The 23,985-nt window shown below is 40.2% G+C and overlaps 2 protein-coding genes across 4 annotated transcripts in view; one reads left to right on the top strand and one right to left on the bottom strand.

Moving 5' to 3' along the window:
* Positions 1-1,628: 1,628 nt before the first annotated feature.
* Positions 1,629-23,985, top strand: part of CLN5 (CLN5 intracellular trafficking protein) — a 23,992-nt gene continuing 1,635 nt past the window's right edge. Inside the window, exons 1-4 of one of the 2 annotated variants that reach the window (XM_028526479.2) lie at positions 1,635-1,849; positions 3,590-3,755; positions 4,388-4,613; positions 7,497-11,807. In XM_028526479.2, the coding sequence (XP_028382280.1) occupies positions 1,695-1,849; positions 3,590-3,755; positions 4,388-4,613; positions 7,497-8,008 (1,059 nt within the window). In that variant the 5' untranslated portion in view covers positions 1,635-1,694 and the 3' untranslated portion in view covers positions 8,009-11,807. Of the gene's footprint in view, positions 1,850-3,589; positions 3,756-4,387; positions 4,614-7,496; positions 11,808-23,985 lie in introns of those variants that run through there. The other variant, XM_036011270.1, reaches the window with a different exon arrangement.
* FBXL3 (F-box and leucine rich repeat protein 3) overlaps positions 13,554-23,985 on the bottom strand; it is a 22,590-nt gene continuing 12,158 nt past the window's right edge. For both annotated transcript variants that reach the window (XM_028526391.2, XM_036011269.1), the window contains exon 5: positions 13,554-16,059. In XM_028526391.2, coding sequence (XP_028382192.1) covers positions 15,416-16,059 — 644 coding nt within the window. In that variant the 3' untranslated portion in view covers positions 13,554-15,415. The remainder of the gene's footprint in view (positions 16,060-23,985) is intronic.

The raw sequence follows: 23,985 nt of genomic DNA, 5'->3' as shown, positions 1-23,985 counted from the left end.
GCAGATGGGAGCTAGTAAGACGCTAAGTTAGAGCTAATGTGAGGAAACGCTTTCTCACCATTAGGGCTCGACCGGAGACAGAAAATCCCCCAACCACCCAAATCAGCATTAGGCTTCCTTTTGCAGCTCTGAGGGGTCCTGAGCAGAACTGGAAGTTCCACTACAACTGTCTGGTGTATGGTCCCATCGTTTGCACAGTGTTGCTTTGGAGAAGCGTTTCTTTGCATTAGTTTTTAAGCTGGCTTCAAGTGCTAGTCCACATGAGATCCTGCAGGTGCCCTTCAAATTTGATGACACACGGCAGCTTTCATGGCTAGGATCTGTCCCCTCTTATTTTCAGTGGTCTTCAGAGAGGCCAATTTAGCCTTGGTGATTTTGAACGAGGGTGGTACATAAAGGAGGGCTAGAACTGGAACCACCTGAAGCTTAGATAAGTGGGTGTTAAAATGGGGCCCTGCCTGAACCTCCACAGAGCTCCCCAGCCTGGTGCAGCAAGGGGGCAATGGTGTTTGGTGGTGGGACCAGGAGTAAGGAAGGGAGTCAGAGATACTTCCCATCAGTCCTCAGAAGGCCTGGCAGGCTTAGGGAAGCCACTGATGCTTCCATCCCAAACTCCCATGGGTCATGGTGGTCAACTCTGGTCATTACAGCCATCTCGCTTATTATATACTTACAAGTATCATGATGGTTCAGTCGAGGTGTGGGTGAAGTGAAGGTGTTGGACGGCTCTGGTCCAAGAGCCCAGGATGCTGCTGATTTCTTGTAAAGCAAGCAACTGTAAGTGACAATGTGCGTAAGGTTCTATTTATAGTCATAAATCAACATCTGTGATAACAGCATGGCAGGCCATAAAGTAGGGTGGCTGATAGCATTGTTTTCTTGGGGTGGCTCAAGGGTCACAGAAAAGCAGGTCACACAGAATCTTCTTCCTTGTTTGAGTGGTAGAGCCAAACGAAGAAAAACATCCGAGCGGGAGGTGCGTGGGCAGCGCTTCAAGCAGTAGCCTGGGCTACGTGCTGTTAGTGTTGGCCATTTTTATCACTGGTCAGGTCATGTGAAGACAAGTCAGTCCCTCAGAATTGTCTTCCTCATTGTATCCACCACCTCAAAGATTCTCCTTCACTCAAATGTTTGTTGTCACCTAGTCTGGGCCGTGTGCATGGCAGGGTAAGAGTCCAGTGGTAGAGAGGAGCCCAAAGCTGGACTTGTGTGTTCATCTGGTTTGTTTGGGTTTTCATAGTTGTTGCTGGAGGGAGGTCAGAAAAACAACAAACAAACAAGCAAACAAGCAAACAAACACCTGGTGATCTTTAAACTGAGACGTGAGGCCAGAACACTAGTCACAACGAGGTAGAGAAAGAACAGACTCCAAATCCAGATGCAGCGTGCTGGGAGGCGGACCCACCAAGCGCCTGGCCTGACCGGTGGGAGGTTTGGAAGCCGCCACCGTGCAGGGAACCGAGCCGGAGTGGGGGGCGGGCGGTGGGAAAGGGGACAGGACTGCAGAGACCCGCTGCCAGGTTCACTGAGGCTCCCGGTACCCCGGCACCGGACAGAGGGCGGCAGCCTTCGGCCCAACCCGCCGCATTCCGCGGCTCGGGCGGGACGGGGGCGTGGCTCCGCGCATGCTCACCTCCGGCCGGCCCTCCGCCGCGGCGGAACCGGCAGGCGCCGGAAGCACAGGCAGCTGCTGCATGGCGCAGGCGGGGAACACCGGCCCCGGGGTCGGAGGGCAGCGGGGCGCGGGCATGGCCCGGGGGCGCGCGCCCTGGCTCTGGGCCCTGGCGATGCTCTGGCAGGTGGCAGCCGCGGGCCTGCCCTTCCAGCGCCAGTGGCCCATACCCTACAAGTGAGTGCGCCCGTAGGGGCGTGGCGGGGCGGGAGCGCGCATGGCCGGGGTCAGCGAGGCCCGGGACACTTGGCGGGTAGGGGGACTAGTGTCCACTCTGGGTAGGTGTCCCGGTCACGCTCCTGTGCCGCTCCGTGTGCAACGGCTCCATGTGCAACAAAGTTGACAGCTCCGGAGTGGCCCCTGCTTGTTGCGTGTAGTCCTGGGGACACTCTTCCTAGGGACACTTGAGCCAGTGACGAATGACAGGCTCAGGGCTGACCTGAATTACAGAAGAAAAAGGGAGTAATGCTGTTTTACCGTGTGATTTGTTACATTATTTGAATAGTATGAGGAGGCTTTGAATTTCGCGTTCATGATGTCATGCACCGTCATTAGTTATCATGAGTGCTTAACTTTTGGCAGAATTTACAGCTTGGTTCGCCGGGACTTACCGTTTTTATATAGCTCTAAAATTCCAGAAGTCCTAGGATCCGGGCATCCCTGGCTCCTTGGGTCCCAGGCAAACCCGGAAGGTGATCGACTTTGTCCACTGTTAAGTGAGGAGGCGGGTCACTGGTCAGAAGTCTGGTCAGAAGTCAAGGGCGGAGACTGCAAAACTGTGAAGCGGATTCCAACTTTGACCTAGAAGAGTGTTTACTTGGCCTGATACTGTCGGATGGATGGCTAAACGGAGAGAAAGAAAACATGGGGGCGGCATCAGGCATGGGAAAGGCGAGCAAATTTTGAAAACGCACAGCTACTTTGGATAACAAAATAGTGACTGGGAGGACTGAGTTCCGGATTCCAACTGCTGCAGATTAAATCAAGCCCCACCATGACTAGCTGTGAGATCTTGGGGAGTTACTCAGTATCTCTGTGCCCACATGTCCTGAGTCAGACAGAATAGTAGTAGCACTTACCTTGGGTATGTTGGGAGGGTTAAATCTAAATGCCAACTGTGGTCAAACCCAGATATTAGTGTATTCTGCTCAGTGGTTTGTACCACTTCTCACTTTGCTTGATACACATGAATGAGAGGTTTAGGATTGATGCTGGTTTTCTGAGAAATGTTGATAAAATGTTCTTAAGAAATAAAAATAAATATTCAGTAAAAGAAGGAGGAAAATGTAAATCCAAAACCACTTGATTTAAGGGCAGAGTATTGAATATGACTTCCTACGTTTGTTTAAAAGTTTCAAGTATTAAGTACAGGCTGCCATCTAGTACCCTCAACTGAGTAAGGACATTAAGTTCATGCTTAAATTATGCTTTTGCAATTACCTGTGACCTAAAATAGGTTTTGCTGTGGGCAGGTGAAACACACATAGTTATACATTTGTTTAAACCAGGTAAGCACCTATCGAACTTGTAACTATACCTAAATCTTAAAAACTTTCATGAGGGCTGTTAACTATTTTTGGCTAACATCAAGATTTTAACTTAAAATAGCAATTTTGTTGATGTGTTAGGATTATAAAACAGTAGATCCAGCTAGAACCTTAAGGATCTCGGATTCTTAGTATATATATCGATACCTTCTTTTCCTGTCATCTTCCCCTGCCAGTGTCTTATATGGAAGGGGACCAGTAAGTGTTGAGATGAATTTAGCTGTAGTCCCATTGCCATGGCCCCCTCAGGCCGCTTTCTTTTCTTGTTGCATTGTTGAAGTTACCTCCTAAAACTGACATGTGAAATAAAAATTTGGGTTTTAAAATGTGCAAGAAGAAGCAACCTAAGTTGATGGTTTCTTTTTATTAGACGCTTCTCCTTCCGTCCGGCACCAGATCCTTACTGTCAAGCTAAATATACTTTCTGTCCAACTGGTTCACCCATCCCTGTGATGAAGGGTGATGATGTCATTGAAGTCTTTCGGCTACAAGCCCCAGTGTGGGAATTTAAATATGGGGACCTCCTGGGACACTTGGTAAGGATGCAGCTTCACTTTCTGAATTTACTTAATTAAATGACGTCATTATTAAGTGGATTTAAAGGAATGTTTCAGATCATGTTTATTGGTTTTCCTCCTAGTATATTTAAAATGAGTGGTGAAAAAAATATATCAGGTTTCATGATCCTGTCGACAACAAATGCAATTGTACTCATCCCTTTCAGTATTCTGAATCCAAACCCAATTCCTATACCCAGCTCCTGGAAAGTAAGAAGGGAGGAGGCCCAGAGGAAGGGCAAAGCAGGCAGGAGACACTTCTTCATGCCCAGGTCCGAGGAATGCACTTTTCCGAGGCTAGTTCACCATTTGAGCCTCTCATCCCCCGTGAGATACGTAGTGTCCCTTCCTGAGACTGTGGCGTGGAGGCTTTTCTTAGTCATGCTAAGCGGTAAGGCAGTTAGGACTGGGTCCACTTAGCTTATGTCCTTCCCATCTGAGATGAGCTGCAGTGGACAACGGGAGAGGATGAGGGCCTGGAATCTGAGGAGCCAGAGTGGGCAGGAGCATGGCAACGTGGAAGAAGGAACAGCTCACCAGTGGATTGCCATTGTGGTCTGTCGCAGTGGTTCCTTCACAAATACTTGTATACTTGTATGATCTTTACACAGAAAATCATGCACGATGCCATCGGATTCAGAAGTACTTCAACTGGCAAGAACTACACAATGGAATGGTATGAACTTTTCCAACTTGGAAATTGTACATTTCCCCACCTCCGACCTGAAATGAATGCTCCATTCTGGTGTAACCAAGGAGCTGCCTGCTTTTTTGAAGGCATCGATGATATGCACTGGAAGGAGAATGGGACGTTAGTTCAAGTAGCAACCATATCAGGTAAGTTTGAGAAACATGGCAGTATTTTCTGATTGCATTGGTGTCTAAATGACAGAAAGGATTTTCATTGAGGCATTTCAGTAATGTTGTACTCAGCCATTTTCAGCTGCTGTGCCGCAAGATTTTTTAAAACACGCAATACCTGAATTTAGTTGAGGGCACTAACCTGTTTTCTCTTAGATTTTCAAATTAAAAAATGACAACAGCCAACAATAGCCATCCAGTGTGAATAAATCAAAATTAAACCTATTTTTTGTCAGATCAGCAAAATCTATACATTTTGGTGTGCCAGAGAATTTTAGTAATTAGTTTATATGTGTCATGAAATGCAAAAGGTTGAAAATTGCTGGTCTGCTTTATAGGGTCAATTTATAAAACATACTCCTGGAACCCACCACCTTTGGCCCAAACTATTACACACACAAAACGTTACCTGTAAGGGTGACAAGTAGCTTATTTCCTCTGTTCGCATGGTAGAAATGAATGGAATGATAAAAAACACTTGACACAATTTAATTGTACTTCTTAAATAATAGAGGGAAGTACATAAAATGCCTGGAAAAAAATAACTGATTAATGGACCTGTTAACCGCACCTGAAAAGAGGCTTTTAGTGATGACACATGAAAATGTTTTTATGCTGAGAAACGCTAACAGCCGCCACTCAGCGGCCTTCCTCTGGGCCCCGCAGAGTTCCCAGGGCTTTGTGTGTGTCACAGCAGCCCCTGGAGAGTGTTGCTGTTATTTTCCCCTCTTTACAGATGGAGAAACTGAGGCACAAAGAGGTCAAAGTCCCACCACTAAGGAAGGGGGGCTCCAAACTCGGCAGCCAAGCGCTGCTGACCACGTTCTCAGCCACTTCGCTACATGGCCTCCCAAAACATACGTGATCTTATGCATTGAAGGCCTCTCGAGCAATTTAAATATTTTCTCTCTGAGATTTTCTGTTCTTCAGATGTCTTTGAAAGTTGATGAAACAGTTGGAATTTTGCTGCATTCGTTGCATTTAGTTAGTGTTAAAGAAAGGAATTCAGCAGAACTTCTCCCAGAAACTGGCCCTATGACCTTGGCCACATTCCTCCCACTGACTCACCGCCCATGTGCAGAATGGGCATGAGGCGACCACTGCTTTTAGATGTAGGGAGCTCGCCCATGTTGTTTACAGAGCTTACATTAGAAATTGTTCTCCACAAAAGTGGAAACATAATAAAAGCACTGTGTGTGATAACAGCTACTCAGTGAACCCCAGGACAAGAGGACATTATCACGCTTTCTGCTTGTATGGCTCTGTACAAAACATCCAGGAGTACGTTCAGTGGGGAGGATAAGATACCCTTCTTTGTACAAAGAAGGAATTAAGGTTTGGCCAGATATCACAACTTACCTTTTTTTTAAAGTCACAGAGCTTGACGTAGAACCAGGAATAGCGTTGGTGTGACTTAAGTGTAATCTGGGCATCTGTGAAGTATACACCATGTTGTTTTCTAATCTTTCAGCTGAATACCATGGTGTTTTGTACTTTCTAACCGATGTGCTCCAGAGCATCCCAATAATGTAAAGGTCTGTTTCTCTTTTAACTGTGCTCTGTGTAATAAGTAGCTATGCTTTCTTTTATTCTAGGCCAGTTCATATTTCTCCTTTTTCATTTCCTCCCACCTCATTATCTGAAATTCTTTCTGCTGACATAAATGTATGGTCAGTGGACAAGTGATCACTATTTTCTGTAAAATAGTTTGTAATATGCCAGTACTTAAATCTTTTTAAGTTATTCATTTGCTTTGTGATTAATCTTATCCACTGGCCTTTCTTTATGTTACAAAATAGTATTTTGAAGCATTCTTATCTCCTAATTACAGCACTAGCTTTTCCAAGTTGAAGAACACTAAGAACAGTATCCCCAGTTTTAAGAAAACATGTGTTATATTATTCCAAAATTTTAATTTATAAAATTGATAAAGGCAGACACTCTATTCATTCTACTTATATAGCACGAAGTACTGATTACACAGAGTCAAGATGGAGTAACTTAAGAACGATTCACACACAGTGACCAAGTGAAGTGTTGAGGCCAAGCTCGTTCGGCATTATAAACACCCAGAGAGGCTGTAGCCATGCAGAGTACGGTGTCTAATTAACATTTAGAGTCTCCTGTGTGCGGGTCTAAGGTCGTAGGAGGGAGTATCAGCCCCCCCCAGGAGTCCGTATAGTCCATGAACCTGGTCAAAAACATTTCCAGTTTTAGTGGATTTATTGGAAGAATTTGTGTGGTGTGTAGAAAGATTGTAAGCAGAACCCCAACAGCTGCAAGTACAAGGAGAAAAATAAATACCAAATATTCCAGGTGGATGGGGTATGGTGTTTCCTCTTGTCACGAGAGAAGACCAGCCTTCCGTAGCTGCCCTCAGGAGGGTGCGCACGCCACGCTGCGGGCACACCGCGCTTTGTGGCAGAAATGCTCGCATCTCGCCCTCCTCGGCTCTTCGTGTACTGTCTTTGCCCGTTCACTCCTTCCTCTTCCACAGCTTTTCCTCGCTTTCTTTTTCTCTTTTACCTCTGAATACAAGATTTGTTAGGTAGGGTAGAGAAAGACAGTTTTGACATGGGTATAATTTTGCTTTTGGCTGTAGCTTCAATGATTATAGAATTAGTATATATGACTTCTCTTTATATACCTATTATATCTAATGTGTACAATTCAGAAATACTTTGTCCCTTGAACATGGAATAAAATTGGCTGAGCTTGGATTTCTTTCATGAGATGCAGGTTTGGATTCAAAAATGTTGTTTATTTATGTATATTCATGGCCTTAATCTGGTCAGAATATGCTACTTAAAACTAACATGACTAGCTTTGATATTCACATAAATGATTTTTTTTCACTAGGAAACACATTTAACAAAATGGCAAAGTGGGTAAAAGAGGACAATGAAACAGGAATTTATTATGAGACGTGGACCATCCAAGCCAGCCCAGAAAAGGGGGCGGAGACATGGTTCGAATCCTACGATTGTTCCAAATTTGTGTTAAGGACATATAAGAAGCTGGCCGAACTTGGAGCAGACTTCAAGAAGATAGAAACCAACTACACAAGAATATTTCTTTACAGTGGAGAACCTACTTATTTGGGAAATGAAACATCTATTTTTGGGCCAACAGGAAATAAGACTCTTGCTTTAGACATAAAAAGATTTTATTACCCCTTCAAACCACATTTGTCAACTAAAGAATTTCTGTCGAGTCTCTTGAAAATTTTTGATGCAGTAATTATACACAGACAATTCTATTTGTTTTATAATTTTGAATATTGGTTTTTACCTATGAAATTTCCTTTTATTAAAATAACATATGAAGAAATCCCTCTACCTAATAGAAACAGAACAATCTCTGGTTTATAAGACCTTTATTCTCATGCTTTTTTCCATCGTACCACCAGCATATCAGTTTTTCATGGAGTGTTTTTACATTTGTGTATTTTTCTAGGTCTTTCTTCCTTGGGGCAGGAAGGTAACATGCACAGGACAGAAGTGCTGCATAATAATACCTCAGGAGTTTTTTTGGAAAGAAGCTGAAACTCGATAGTGTTGGCCAGAGTGAATATAGTACATGACCTTAACTTCAGTCTCCAACCCTTTATTGATATGGAGAATTAAAGTTTGTATCAGCTATATAGGCTCTTTAGATCCAACATTTTAAAATCTGAATATGGTGTACCAAGATTTTAAAACTGTCCTCAGTGACATTTTCATGGTAGGAGCTACTTTTCTTCTGGTATGATAGTTACGCTTTTTCATTTACGTACTTTTTGGTAGTCTACATTGCCTTTACAGCTCTTGCAACTTTTGGAACTGCTTTATTAGTTTGATTTTGTTCCTTTTACTTAAGCTTAAAGATTAATTTGGACACCATAGCTACAGTGGCTGTAGTTCTCTGACCATCAGTATTTAACTAATTAATAGGAAAGGGAAGCAAAGGGAACTAGATATTGAGCTTAATATAATGGAGAGCTTAGGCCTATTTGCTTCACCAGGAAGCTACAGCTTCACACCCCAAGGGGTCATAGCATTGCTTCCACAAGATTAACACTCCTCCCTTCCCTCAATCTGGTACCTAATTGTTGGGGGCACAGGGGAGGTTTTGGACCATAGAGGCCTGTCAGTCTAACTAGGGGGTGTGCACCCATCCAAAGTGCATGAAAACTTGGGAAGCAGATTGGTCATTTTGAGCAACCACCTGGTCTGTCACAAAGCCAAGCTCCTGGTTATTACCCCAGGGGAACAAAGAACTTGCTCTCTCTGTGGCTGGGGACCTGCTCTCCCCCATGCACTCATGCATTCTCTCTCCCTGGCCATGTGATCTTAGCAGCCACATGGCCCATGTCCGCCGAGACTCCTCACGCAGGCTCCAGGAGGGAGCCTGAATACCTCCACACAGCAACGGACTGCAGCTGGAAACCCCTGCGGAGCCAGCCAGATGTGGGACTGCACTGGACTTGAACATGGAGCGGGAACTCTGAGCAGTGGCCTTCAGCCCGGCCCTGCTGAAGACAAGATTGGACTTTTTCCTTGGTGAGATGGATGGAGATGGGACATTGGGAAGTCAGAACCCCCTTAATTTTACATCAATAAAGTTCAGTGTGGAGCCCCATCTTCCCATCCAAGTCTCAGGAAATTCTTTTCCTTGTGATGCCTCAAGAACCCCACTTCCACCAGTAACAGTTCCAGATGTAGTAAATACAGTGAAAAAGTGCACAAGTGTTTGACTAGCATTTTAGAACCGGCCAGTAACCAGCATTGTGTGATTTAGGAATCTTAACATCTTTGAACCTTAGTTTCATCATCTCTAAAATGGTTCATCTGTCAGGATCGTTGTAAACATTGAGGCCATGTATGATTGGCATAACAAGGTCACTAAATGGTAGCTATACTATTATAATCAAAGAATGAACTACCATCCTTGATCTTGCCTAATGAAGTTTATGGTCTGGCCTCTCCTGGGTTTTGTAATAATTGCCTAGGCTTTGAGCTGGTAGCATAGTGTTTCTGCAGTTCGAACGTGGGGCATGGGAGTAGCTGACTGCGGACACGTCCTTGTAGCCCTCCCTCTGCCCACTAAAGCCGCTAGCTCAGAGGAAGAGGGTAAGCTTCCGAGAGGACCGCTCTTTTTCAGGGATCTCCAAGTAGCTGTGCTTCCAATCAGGGCTATCAAACAAGGTTACAGGGTCCTTTGAGTGTTGGAAGAGCAACTGAACACATTGTCTCTATTCACAGAAAAAACACCAGTAAGATGATAAAGCAGAGATAAGAATAAAAAACCTGTGTTTAGTATTTGATGTACCAATTATATTATTCAGGCTGTACTAAGATTTGAGTGCCTCCTGACTTGACCATTGAATTCTCATGAAAAGCCTAAGCATGGAATATTATTTACCTGATCCAAAAGAGTAAATTAGGGCTTGGAGTTTAAGTGACTTTCAATAGCTACCCAGTGAGTGGTAAATAGAGCCACGTTTTGAACCTGGTTCTACTGCCTAAACGGGATGCACTATCAAGCATTAAGACTTTCAGCATTAGTGTGGTTCTCAGATCAGTGCCTGCATCATAGGTTACTAATACCAGACATTAATTACTACTGGTTTGTAGGGTATGAAGCATTTAGACTTTTAAAGCAACTTGGAGTAATTTTGTTTCTGTTGACTCTAATTTAAAAAATTGGGCTTGTATTTTATGTCATTTACTTCATTTTTCCAAGAACTTACTTTTATTGTTTTTCAAAACTGTAGGCACCATACAGCAGTCTGAAAATAAAAACCCAACCCTTTAGTATAGATGGCTTTAGAAGCTGCACTTTTGGGCCTGCTAAAGGCTTAGTCAAGTACTGAGAACTTGTATCTTTGCACTATCTCCATCTAGTGGCTGAAGTTGGGCAATGCCAACCTTCCCCGGATTCTTAGGCTAGGTGCTCCCTGAAAACACTATTTTGGATTTCCAGAACTGTACTGGGGTAAGGAGCACAAATTCCCGTGCTGTTTGTGTTCACTGTGAACCACAGAACTTGGTTCCATAGCAAAGACAAATGAGGACATCTGTACATGAAACTCAAGTTTTAAAGGAAGATTCTAAGTTATGTAAGAAAAAATTCAAGATTTTTCATTGTTCCTAAGAATATTAATAAATGGAATTCTGTGAGGGTAACAGACTGGGGTGACTATAGCATAGAGAGCATCGCGTTCATGTAAGTACTTCTTAAGAATTTACTAAACCTGTGAGCTGAACTTACAAGTTGAAAAGGGGCTTTGGAACAGAAATGATTTCAAGAATGTTTTCAAAATGGGAGCTGGGAAGCCAAAACATAGCCAGGCAGGAATTTGCTAATTTAACTTTGTGGGCCTTTGAGTTGCTGTATAACTTAAATGTGATTGCCAGTTTTCGGTTAAGTTGTAAATTAACAAAATTTCCTCTACTTCTCAGAGAATCCATTTTGTTGAAGTTTGAATTATATAAGGGCTTTACACAATAAATATATCCTCTCTCATTAATTCTGGCTCGGCGTTAGATAATGTATACCCACAAAGTGGCATCAAATACATTTTTGTAGGTGCAGGAGTATAGTCAAAAGGTAAAAATAACTATTAAACTTTAGGTACTTGGAACCTTAAATCAAAATTGGCTCTTAGAAATCAGAAAAAATAAAAATTAGGAAGTTTCATCCAGTTCTATAATCTGCTTTAGTGGTGCTTCATGAATTCTTTGGGACTTAAGTTCCTTTAAGATGATGACTTCGTTTTTTAAAAGAAATTGTATGCACGTTATACAAAGAGCAATGCTCCAAAACTACACCATTTTTCCCTTTTCACAGCCAAAGACAAATGGTTGGCCAAAGTTTGTTTCCAGCACCATCCTCGTATTTACCCCTTATTGTCCAAGTACCTTTCTGCTCAAACTTACTACCTTTTCTCTCCCCTATTTAAAATGAGAGGATATTTATTATGTATCTTCTTATGGGACTGATTATTCTAAAGATAAGCTTGTAATGAACTTTGAGGAAAAAAGTTTTGTGTCCTTTTTCAAAGGAAAGTTAGGTGCCAACAAACAGGTGAAACTTTTATGGCTGCTTGGTAACATTAAAACCAGCTCCACAGAGACTGCAAGCTGGTACAGCCACTATGGAAAAGTGTTGAGGTTCCTCAAAAAATTATTCCATGTCTGAGTATATATCTGAATTCTAAAACACTAAATTGAAAGGATACTTGCACCCCTATGGTCACTGCAGCATTATTTACAATAGGCCAGCTATGCAAGCAAACTTAAGTGTCCATCAAGGGACAAGTAGATAAAAAGTGGTGGTACATATATAATACAATGGAATATGACCCGGCCATAAAAAAAACACGAAATCTTAACATCTGTTATATTGATAGACCTAAAAGGTATTATGCTAAGTGAAGTAAGTCAGAGAAAGACACCCTATGATTTCACTTATACGTGGAATCTAAAGAACAAAAAAATGAATAAAACAAAAACAGACTCACAGACACAAAGATCAAACTGCCAGATGGGAGGGGAGCTGGGGAGCTGGGTGAAAAAGGTGAAGGGATCAACAGGTACAAACTGGTAGTCACATGGATGTCAAGTATAGCATAAGGAATATAGTCAATATTACCATAACTATGTATGGTGCCAGGTGGGGTAGTAGAAGTATCAGGGAATCACTTCAATTACATAATTTTCTAATCATGCTGTACACCTGAGACTAACATAAAATAATACTGAATGTCAACTGTAATTGGAAAATAAAATAAAATGACCTTTCACTGGAAGGCTTCATTCCTTCAGAATGCACTAGGACAGAATTCCTAACCCCTTGCCTTTTCCAGATCCCAGAGGCTTGCTTGTCCTTGGTTCGTGACCCCTGCCTTAACCCTTAGTCTTTCAGTAGGCCTTTTCAATTTTTAAAACTCTATTACAATAGCGTCTGGACATTTTTATAGAAGATAAGTAGTACAATGACCAATTTTTCTAAATCAAAGAAATTTTGAAACCTAAAGATTTGTCTACAAATGATGGATGCTATCCTAGGGCTGTAGAAAGCAGGACATTTTCCCGTATTGGTTTCTTTATGGGTAGGAGTTCTGAATATTGAGTGATGTTATACTTGTAATACGGTGGAAAGAACCTTATAAAGTTTACCACAATAAATGTAAACATGATTTTATAAAGAACACAATGAATTCATTCATCTTAAACAAGAAAAGCCCCACTGGTAGCCTGGGGTTGGACTCCATGCAGACCGTTCCCAGCTACGTGTGGGGGGAGATTCCTTGCAGCTTCCTTCTTCCTGTCAACCCCTCCCTTTCATTCTCAACTTTTCTATAATGACAAAAATTGTTTGAATGCAGTACATTGATTTAATCTTCAGTCATGCCTGATCTTTTCCTGATAATAATGTTAAAACGGCCCAGATTACTGAGGTGTTGAAGTTATTTTATGGAAACTACTAAGACAGGTGGTGAAAATAATTACAACAGTGCAAATAAAAACTATTCTCGGATTGTATGGATTTATATGGCCTCTCTGAACAGGCTAGCTGGGTTCAAGGACCCTAAGAATTCTATTTCTAATTAACCTACTTTATAAATTCTTATTCTAAATGTAGAAAGAACCTATTCTTTCCTTTTAATTTAACCATTTTCTTTATGAAATTTGAAGAATTTACATTTTATGGTCAATTTTTAATTTCCTGTCACTTGAGGCACCAGAACTTACTTCAAGAATAGATTCCATTTGCCTAACACAAAAGCCATTCTACGATAAAAATTTAATGTTAAATATTATATCCATCAAATATGGATTTGAAACTAAAACCATAAACTTTTAAGTTTAACTTGTTTTAAAATCAATTAAGTACATGTTAGGGAAGTTTTTTAAAAATTGTAATACAACAGCATTAGTAACTATCTTTATTCTTAAATTGATAAAAGCATTTAACACATAGTTTACAGTATAAACAAGTGCTATACATTTTGCTTATAAAGTGACTTAAAATATTTCAAGCATTATATAATTCCATTTGTACAAAAAGTAAATTTCCAAATAAAGCTTTGGTTAGTAGAACTGATTATGTTCGTCATATCCATTTTCCAAAAGTTGTGCAAGGGAAAAAAAGCTTCATTCACTAACAAAGGTAGTTCTGGTACAATCAACGCTTTACGATAAGAGGGGGAAATAGTATAATCATAACTTTAGTTTCCAAGTCTACATCATCTTTTTTTCTTATTTATATGTGGCCAGATACCATCACTTTTAAAAAGCAAAAATTATGTAGAAAATCACCTTTTACTTTATTCTTAGGAAGGTAATCTATTTTAAAAATAGATAGATCTGCAAGACTATTCACTTCTACAACCACCGCAACGCTTTCTCCAAGTCGGGAGCATTAATGTATTCCACTGTGGGTGAGCCACTCCTGATGTGGCTCAGGAGGGTAGTATCTACTAGCGCTAGCGCTCAGAATCCAAGTTTATATAATATCTAGAAAACTAAATGTAGTCCAAAACTTATTTTTACAGACTCTACAATGTATGGATTACCTTCATTTATATGAAAAGTAATAAAAATGATACCTTACTTAAATAATATAAAATGTCAGTTTAACCAAATTAACAATCACAAAACTGTAGACACTGTTCTATTAAAATTTTCCAGTCCACTGAGCACTATTTACTCAAAAATGATTATAAACTTAAATGTATCTTCTTTTAAATTTACAGTTTATGCTGAACTATACACTGGTGCTTTTTTAAAAATGATTTTTGTAAAACCTACTTACACAACTACATAATTCCAAAATGGAAGAATGAGCCAACACTAAAATTTACTGGAGATCAATATTCTTTCATGGAAATAATTTTTAAATATTTGAAAATCCTATCTTTATTTCAATTTAGCTTTTAGAATAAACTTTTCATTTCAATTATTGTATAATACTTCAAAGCTAGTTTAAACAGAGATAAACAAAACCAAGGAGAACTGGTAAAACATTCCTTCCTTTACACACAATGCCTCAAGGGACACATACATAGTAACATGTTGCAGGAAAGAATTTTTATGGTTCAGATTGCAAAGCAAAACTGAAAGTTTATACAAAGCTAAACAGTGTCTCCCTTCTATGGTTTTTCTTTTAATTTGATCTTGGCTGTTTATTATCCTTCTACTATAACCACTGTGTGATATATATCAGATTCCTAATTGTTCCAATTATGTTTATACCTCTTAAACAGCTTTGTAATATTTGAGAACATTCAACTAATTTGTTTTCATTAGATACGAAATATCCTACATTTTTCTCACAAAATGCTCACTTTCCTGAGCTATATTAAACACCTTATAACAGGTGTATGTGTAACTGAAGACCCTAAAATGTCAAGTTTACATTTTTAAAAAATGCATAGACAGTGCTTTGGCAAACCTATTAGTACTCACTTCTTGGTTATTATATATAGGTTCGGTTACTCTGAACTGTGAAATATTTAATCTTTATAACAGGTTATTATTTTCAAATTTGAACCACAGTTTTAAAAGTTTTCTGCAATTTGACTGCTATTAGGCTAAAGAAACAGATGAAGTTTTCTGACCAAAAGTGGTCAATGGGTCTTTCAATAAACAATCCTTATATACTCAATTCAGATATTAAACTTCTGTGCCACAAAATAGAATTACATCAGAACTATAGGAAATAAATTTTTATTATAATACAATATGCTTAAAGTTAAGGTGCTAATCATCATTCCTTACATCACTTGGTCTTTACCAGGTAGGCATCATGTCTGGAAACCATACCCTACCAAGATGCTTGGACACCTCCCAATGAATCTGCTCCAAGCTATACTTCTGATCAGGAATTAATACTTCTTCCATAATGGATAACTGAGACAGGCGGCCGCCACACATCTTCACAAACTCAACAAAGGCACTACATGAGACTTCGCATTCTCCTAGTCCAATAGCCGACAAATTTTTGCAACGCTCTGCAATTCGAATTAACTCTTCATCAAGAGGCCGTAATCCATTAGCACACACTACTAGTTCAACTAGTCTAGGGCATGTCATTCCCACACGGCCAAGCACGTCTTTGCTTACTGATCTCCCAAAGTAAAGATGAGTGGCAGGTGTTTCATACCGAAAGAATGGATCAAATTCCTCTTCGTATAAAAAAAAATACATCACTAAGTTCACTTTGGGTGAATGTCTGATGAAAGCATCCCAGCTGCTCTTCTGAATAGTATGAAAGTGTGTCTGTCCAGGATTCTCACTGACTACATCAATGCGCAAATGTTCTAATCGAACATGTTTTTCGGAAGATAAAGCAAGCAGCAATTCATCACTTAACAAGTGGTAATTCAGGGCCAGTTCACGTAAGCCATGACATTGATCTGCCACACAAAGGATACCTTGGAAGAAAAAAGACCTAATTATTTACAAATTTCCATACAAGTTCACCATCTGTTCAAAAATTTAATCAAGTGCATGTCCCACAATAAAATCTTACCTTATTTCCCTTATACAAAGCTATATAATTTAAAATTTAGTTGTATGGTTGAACTAGCAGGAGGTAAGTCACAAATATTTAAAAAGTTTATTACGAGTTTTTTCTATTAAGAAAATGAAACCAATTGAAATCTGATACCTTAAAAAGAAACGAATCTCAATATAAACCCAGAAAAATCATAAACTATTAATTATATATCATTTAAAATTATACAATGACTAAGTAAGGTATATCGCATTAATACAGTACCATGTTTTTTTAAAAAACTAATTACTAACACTACACTTACAGGTTAAGAAAAAATTATATGATCACTAGAACAGAGGCCAAAAGACATTTTTTGAAATTCAAGACCTAATCTTAATAAAATAAAAATATGGTCAAAACCATATAAAATGATTTATGTAACAAGATAAAACATTTGAAAAATAAAGGTTTCCATCAAATCAGCAGAATTCAACTACTAATAGTATATAATAAGTTTGTCAAATTTATCAAAGGTAATTAATTACCCAATTCACATTAATGGAAATATACATTATGACTTTTAAAGCTCAAACATACCCCCAAGGCAGTTAAACGTTTACAATGCTTAGGATACTATGCTTCAAAACTATCCCAAACACCTAGCAGCAGATGATTTACCAAAGGTCAATATTGGATCTCCAAAGTGGCTTAGTAAGACACACTCTATATATACTCCTTGATAAATGACCCACTCAAACCGGTTCCTTTTTGTGTTTAGCAACAAGGACACATTATTTACTATTTAGTGTACAATAACATGTCAGAAATTAGATAGATATGTAATACTATAAATACTCATAAAAGTCTAGAAAGGTAAATATTACTTCTGTTTTGAAGTTTAGGCAGCTAGCAAAAGATAGCACAACTGGAATTCAAACACACACTGTGATGAGTGACTCTAAGTTCATGAATGTAACTATTGCTTAAGAAGTGACAATACCGAGACTTCTGGTCAAGATGGTGGTGCGGCAGACATGGCTCACCTCTTCGCACAACCACATCAAAATTACAACTAAAATACAGAACCACCAGCATTCAGAAGGGTCAGAAATTGAGTAGAATGGAAGTCTGACAACTATGGAATTAAAGAAACCACATCCACACAAATGAGTAGGAGGGGCGAAGACATGAACAGGCTGGTTCTATACCCACATGTGGTGAATAAAAATTCAGGACAGAGATCTGAGGAACCAGGAGTCTTAGCCCCACATTAGGCCCCCCAGCCCAGGATTCCAGTGCCAGGAAGGTTAAGTCCCCACAACTTCTGGCTGCGAAAAACGGGGATTGAGTAGGTGGAAGAAACTTCTGCAGCCCCAAGCAGTTCCACTTAAAGAACCCACACATGGACTCACCTACTCAGACATACTCCCCCTGAACTCCAGCACCCGCGTAGCAGCTTGGGGGGGGGGGGGGGCACAAGTAGAGTGCAGGGGTAGGCTGAGGTGTCTGGCATCAAGGTGAGCAGAGGCCATTGTGCCTTTTCTGGACCCTCCCCCCACAGAGCCTGCATACTGGTGCCATATGCAAGGTGGTTAACACTGTTAGACTGGACTTGGAGATCCCCAGAGACTCTGACCCACCCAATTTACAGGACTACCCAAGCTGCTTTTCCATATGAATGGTCTTGGCTCCTGCTTCACAACTTTCTATATCCTCTCAAACAAACAGCAGCTGGCCTCAGCAAGCCCCAGGCCAGAAACTAGCACCCTAGATTCACAGCTTGGCTTTTCCTGGGCATCTCCAAGCCCAGCACAAGTCGCAGCCATCTTAGATTGGCTTACAGCCCAGGCAAAGCACAGGTGGGGCTGACCTTAGCCTGCACCACCTGGAAAACCCGAGGGCCAACACACCCAGTAGACAGCTACAGACCATGTTGGAGCACCAACACCCTGCTCCTACAAAGCTGATCCCCCACAGAGAGCGGAGGTTGGTGGTCAGTGGTCACAGCCAGTCCTTGCAGCTGACTGGGCTGGGTAAATTCCTCCCATTTATCTGCCAATGGTAACCAAGGCTCAACTACACAAGGAGGGAAGGAGGGTGTACTCAGTCCACATTACAGGTATACCTCAAGTTCCCGGCTTGGGTGACAGGGGAGGCTGTGCCACTGGTCCCTACAGAAAGCTACTACATCAGGCCACACTACAAGACATGAAGTCAAAGCTGTTCTACCTATTACACAGAAACAAACACGGGGCGACTGCCAAAATGAGGAGACAAAGAAACATGGCCCAAATGAAAGAACACAGCAAAACTACAGAAAAAGAGCTGAACAGAATGGAGATGAGGAATCTAACAGATGCAGAGTTCAAAATACTGGTTATAAGGATGTTCGAGGAAGTTAGTGAGGACCTTAACAGCATAAAAAAGATCCAGTCAGAAATGAAGGATATGCTAACTGAGATAAAGAACAATTTACAGAGAAACAACCATAGGGTGGATAAAGCCGAGAATCAAATCAATGATTTGAAATATAAGGAAACAATAAACAACCAATCAGAACAAGAAAAAAAAAAAAAGAATCCAAAAATAGAAGGATAGTATAAGCAGCCCCTGCAACTAATTCAAGAGGTCCAATATCCACATTATAGGGGAGCCAGAAGGGGAAAACAAAGAGCAAGAAATTGGAAATTTATTTGAAAAAATAATGAAAGAAAGCTTCCCTACTTTGGGAAGGAAATAGATTAAGTCCAAGAAGCACTGACAGTCCCAAACAAGATGGATGCAAGGAGGCCCACTCCAAGACACATCATAATGAAAATGCCAAAGGTTAAAGATAAAGACAGGATTTTAAAAACAACGAAAGAAAAGAAGTTAGTTACCTACAGGGGAGTTCCCATAATACTGTCAGCTGATTTCTTAAAAGAAACTTTGCAGGCTAGAAGGGATTGGCAAGAAATATTTGAAGTCATGAAAACAGGGACCTACAGCCAAGATTGCTCTACCCAGGGAAGCTGTTATTTAGAATTGAAGGGCAGATAAAGTGCTTCCTAGACAAGGTAAAAATAAAGGAGTTCATCATCACCAAATCATTGTATTATGAAATGTTAAAGGGACTTATTTAGGAAACAGAAAATCAAAACTACGAACAATAAAGTGACAAAAGCGTGTATCAACAACTGAATCTAAGAAACATGCTAAGCAAATGAGAAGAACAGACACAGAATCATGGATACAGAGGGCGTTTTGATAACTGCCTAATGGGAGGGGAGTGTGGGGAATGGCTGAAGAGGTGAGGGGATTAAGAAGAAATAGGTAGTTACAGAATAGCCAGGGGGGTGTAAAATACAGTTTAGGAAATGAAGTAGCCAAAGAGGTTATGTGCAGGACCCATGGACATGAACATGGTGGGGGGACTGCCTGAGGGAGTGGGGGGTGCTAGGTGGAGGGAGGCAAAGGGGGAAAACAGGACAACTGTAATAGCATAATCAATAAAATATAATTTTAAAAAAATGACAATACTGAAGCCACCAATAAGTCAAAAGCTTTACAGCAGTGGGAGGAAAACACAAGTAACAGAATCAGAGAAGAGATAAACAATGTCCAGTATAAAAGTATCACCAGGAGAGGAAGTAAATGACATTTGTGCTTCACCATTCAGCCACAGCCAAGTTTCACTCTCCCCAGAGTATGTACATACTTTAAAATAAATCCCAACCATCCTAGGTAACTTGGGCACATTTTCATTCTTTGCAATCTCATAAAGCCTGATATAAAAAGAAAACAAACACATGGGAAAAGGGAACCAAAGATGCAACTAAAAGAAACTTGGAAATATCATTTAAAAACTACTAAAACAGTGTGGCAGGCATTAATTCTAGAAGTGGTCCCCAACATTCTGCACCCTAATCCCTGGAACCTAATCCCTATGAATGTAGTTAAGATCTCACACCCATGATTACCGTATTTTGTCATGTATAATGTGCACTTTTCTGCCCAAATTTTTGAGGGAAAAATAAGGATGCACATTATACACGGGCATAATAATCCTGTGTATAATATGCACAAAAATGCGGGTGCACATTACGCATGGAAGCATATTATGCAAGGCAAAATATGGCATGTTGTATTATATAATAGCACAGTTGTAGCACAGTTGGCTTTAAAACAAGATTATCCAGGTGGTTAATGTAATCACATGGCCCCTTTAAAACCCAAATTTTCTCTGGCTGGTTGCAAAAGAGGAAGTCAGAGAGATTCAGAGCTTTTATAGCTAAGCAGAGAAACCACTGGAGCCATGCCAATAACTCTGACTTAGGGAACTGTGGTATTAACAGGTGTTGGTTTAAGCTGCAAAGTTTGTAGTTGTTAGTTATGCAGTAACACAAAACTAATACATAGTTACCAGTGTTTGAAACTGGAAAATGGTTACAACTCAATAACAAAAAGAAAATAACTTAATTAAATCACAGGCAAAGGATCTGAACAAATGTCTCTCTAAAGAAGATATACAAATGGTGAATAAGCACATGAAAAGCCATTTGAGTCATCAAGAAAATACCAATCAAAACCATAATGAGATACCTGTTCACACCCTTTAGGATAGCTATAATCAGAAAGACAGATAACCAGTGCTGATGAGGATATAGAAATGTGAAATGGTGCAGCTGCTTTGGAAAACAATACGGCAGTTCCTCAAATGGTTAGACAGTTATTTACTATGATTTAGCAATTTCAATCCTAGGTATACATCTAAGAGAAATTAAACCGTATGTCCACACAAAAACTTGTATATGAATTTTCATAGCAGGAAAGTTATAAGGTAGAAACAACCTAAATATTCACCAACTGATCCCAAGATAAATGTGACATATCCATACAACAAAATATTATTGACAATAATATGAAATGAAATACATGGATATGTGCTATAATATGGATGAACTCTAAACACATACACTAAGAAACCAGTTACAAAGGATCACATACAGTATGATTCCACTTACATGAAATGTCCAGAAGAGGCACATTACAGAGATAGCAAGTATGAAAGATTAGTAGCTGCCTAGGGCTGGTTAGGATGAGGGTTTTGGAGGGTAACAGCAAAGAGGTATGTGGTTTATTTTTGGGATAATAAAAATGTTCCAAAATTGATTGTAGTGATGGATGACCTACTCTGTCAATATACTAAAAGCCAATACATTGTAAAACAAATGGTATATAAATTATATATCAATAAAACTGTCATAAAACTGGTACTGAAATCTATTGTTTGGTGGTATAAATTCATATAACTCACTTGGAGAAGAAAAAAAAAAACAAAAAAAACTCCACAAAGAAGCATAAAAAAGATCCGGATCATCTGACTTAGTTCTTCCACTTCTCAATAATTTGTCCTAATGAAGAAACAAACAGAAGCCAACTGCTACGTGCCACAGCAAAAATGTGGAAACAAGTGTCCAATCTTATCAACAAAATAGAATACCAAGTAACTAAATGTTCACTAGTTCAGCTGATAATTGAGTGTCTTATACAGTACTGGTGCCAGGATGGTAATGATAAAATAGGAACAAAACATCCTTATCCTAATAAAAGGTAGCAGATAATGAAACAAAAATGCTGTGTGAGTCCTAACATGGGAATCCAGGAAGATTTTCCAGAACTTACAGTGACACTTACAGAATTAAAAGGATCAAGCTAGGGCAAAAGGTGAGTGGAGAAGGAAAGTGAAGGGTATTTCTGGTGTGAACACCTAGACATGGAAGAAAACACAAGCATTCCCAGAACTAACTCAATACACAATATCCAAGTTAGGGGAGTATCTTAAAAGATGAAGCCCAACAGACAGACAAGGACCATGTCATAGGATCTTGCCGGCCGCAGTATGGAGTTGGGATGTTATCTCAAGCACAGTAAAAAGTTTGGAAAGAAACGAGAAAAAAACCAGATTCATATTTTAGAAAGATTACTCCGGCTGTAGCATGGAAGCCGGGTGAGAGAAGAGCAAGACTACAAGGCAGGAAATCAGTACAGCACAGAGACTGGGGGTCAGGACTAGAGTAATCTGGGGGGGGGGGGGGAGGGAGAAAAACAGGTGCAGTGTCTTAGTTTGGGCTACTTAACAGAGCTGGCTGGCTTAAAAAATAAACATCTACTTCTTACAGTTCCGGAGGCCAGAAGTCCAAGATCATGGTGCCAGCATGGTCAGGTTTGGGTTAGGGCCAGAACTCTCCTTGTACATGGTCACGTTCTCACTGTGTTTTCACATGGTGGAAAGAGAGATCATATCTCTTTTGTCCCTTCTTAAAAGGATACTACTGTTATTTAGGAAAGCTTCACTCTCTTGACTTAATGACCTCCCAACCCACTGCCAAACAGCATCACATTGGGGATTAGGTCTTAAACACATGAATTTGGGGGGAGAGGAGGGGGTTAACACATTCATTCTATGGCATCACAGAGATTCAAGGCTTATTTCAGTGATGGACTCACCAGATCTCCATGACTGAAGTGAGGGCAAGAGGAACTGACGCTGTCTATCAGGTCCCTGACAACTAGGTGGATAGCACTATTCAGTGAGATAGTGAAAAGGGGGAAAGCAAGAGATCTGGACAGGAGGAAAAGGAAGTCCATTTGTCTGAAGTACCTGTGAGACATTCTATAAGCACTGGGACACTGGCAACTCAACACACAGCCCTCGAGTTCCAGACACCAAAAGTAGCAGGGATTAGCATATATAGAATAAACATGAAGCCACAGATGATGATGACAGAGCCCAGAGTTTACACGGTTAAAACAAAAAGGGCCCAATACAGAACACAGTGAAACATCAAAATTTAAGGAATGAAAAGGAAAACCAGCACGGAAAACAAAGTAGGAACAATCATAGAGCAAGGAGAAAAATCAAGAGTATGATATCTAAGAGCCAAGACCCAAATCTTGGTCCCTAGTGGTCTAGTAATAGACATAAATTATAAGGACTATATAAAATGAGAAAAAAGTTTGATAAGATGTTCAGTAAAGAAAGCAGGATAGAAAATATCCCGTAACTTCAACTTAGAGAAATTGTCCAAAAGTACAAAATATGGATAGAAAGAAAATACACAAATATGTTAAATTTTGTATTAAAGTCCTCTATTGTTATACTCTTAAATTAAGTGTTACAAGCGCTTCTTTTCCTCCCTTCTCTTCCTGAACTAGTCCAAAGGTCATTAGGTCATAAGAAGCAAAGCTTACACCGTATTATCAGAATTGATGTGTATATTTAACAAAAATAAATGGCCCTGGCTGGTGTAGCTCAGTGGATTGAGCGTGGGCTGCAAACCAAAGCATCACAGGTTCGATTCCCAGTCAGGGCACATGCCTGGGTTGCAGGCCATGACCCCCAGCAACTGCACATTGATGTTTCTCTCTCTCTCTATATCCCTCCCTTCCCTCTCTAAAAATAAATAAATAAAATCTTAAAAAAAACAAAAAAATAAATGAACGTGGGATGTATGGGGATAAAGAGAATAAGCAGCTCAGTCTCACAGAGAAACCAGAGACCCAGAGGCTCTCATACAGCGTAAGTGCTACAAGTTATATTCAGAGTGCTATGGAAACAACAGAGATCTAAACAAGAGAGGAGGAGGAAACAAGAATAAAACCAAAGCACCTGAGCTGAATTTTGAACGCTGAGCTGGAGTTATCTAGATGAAAATGGGAAAAAAAGGTATTCCACAAGGTACAGTGTACTGATGACACACACAGATATAAAGACCTGCGGTTACACAGAGCTCAACGAAAAGCTGCACTGAGTGGGCAGCAAACAAGATTAAAGAGAAAGGTGGAGATTAGGATACAAAGGACCTTGTACACTATGAAG

Source organism: Phyllostomus discolor, chromosome 11 (genome assembly GCF_004126475.2).
Source record: "Phyllostomus discolor isolate MPI-MPIP mPhyDis1 chromosome 11, mPhyDis1.pri.v3, whole genome shotgun sequence".
NCBI lineage: Eukaryota > Metazoa > Chordata > Mammalia > Chiroptera > Phyllostomidae > Phyllostomus > Phyllostomus discolor.
The sequence above is the reverse complement of the archived record's forward strand: the minus strand, read 5'-3'. Positions and strand labels throughout refer to the sequence as shown.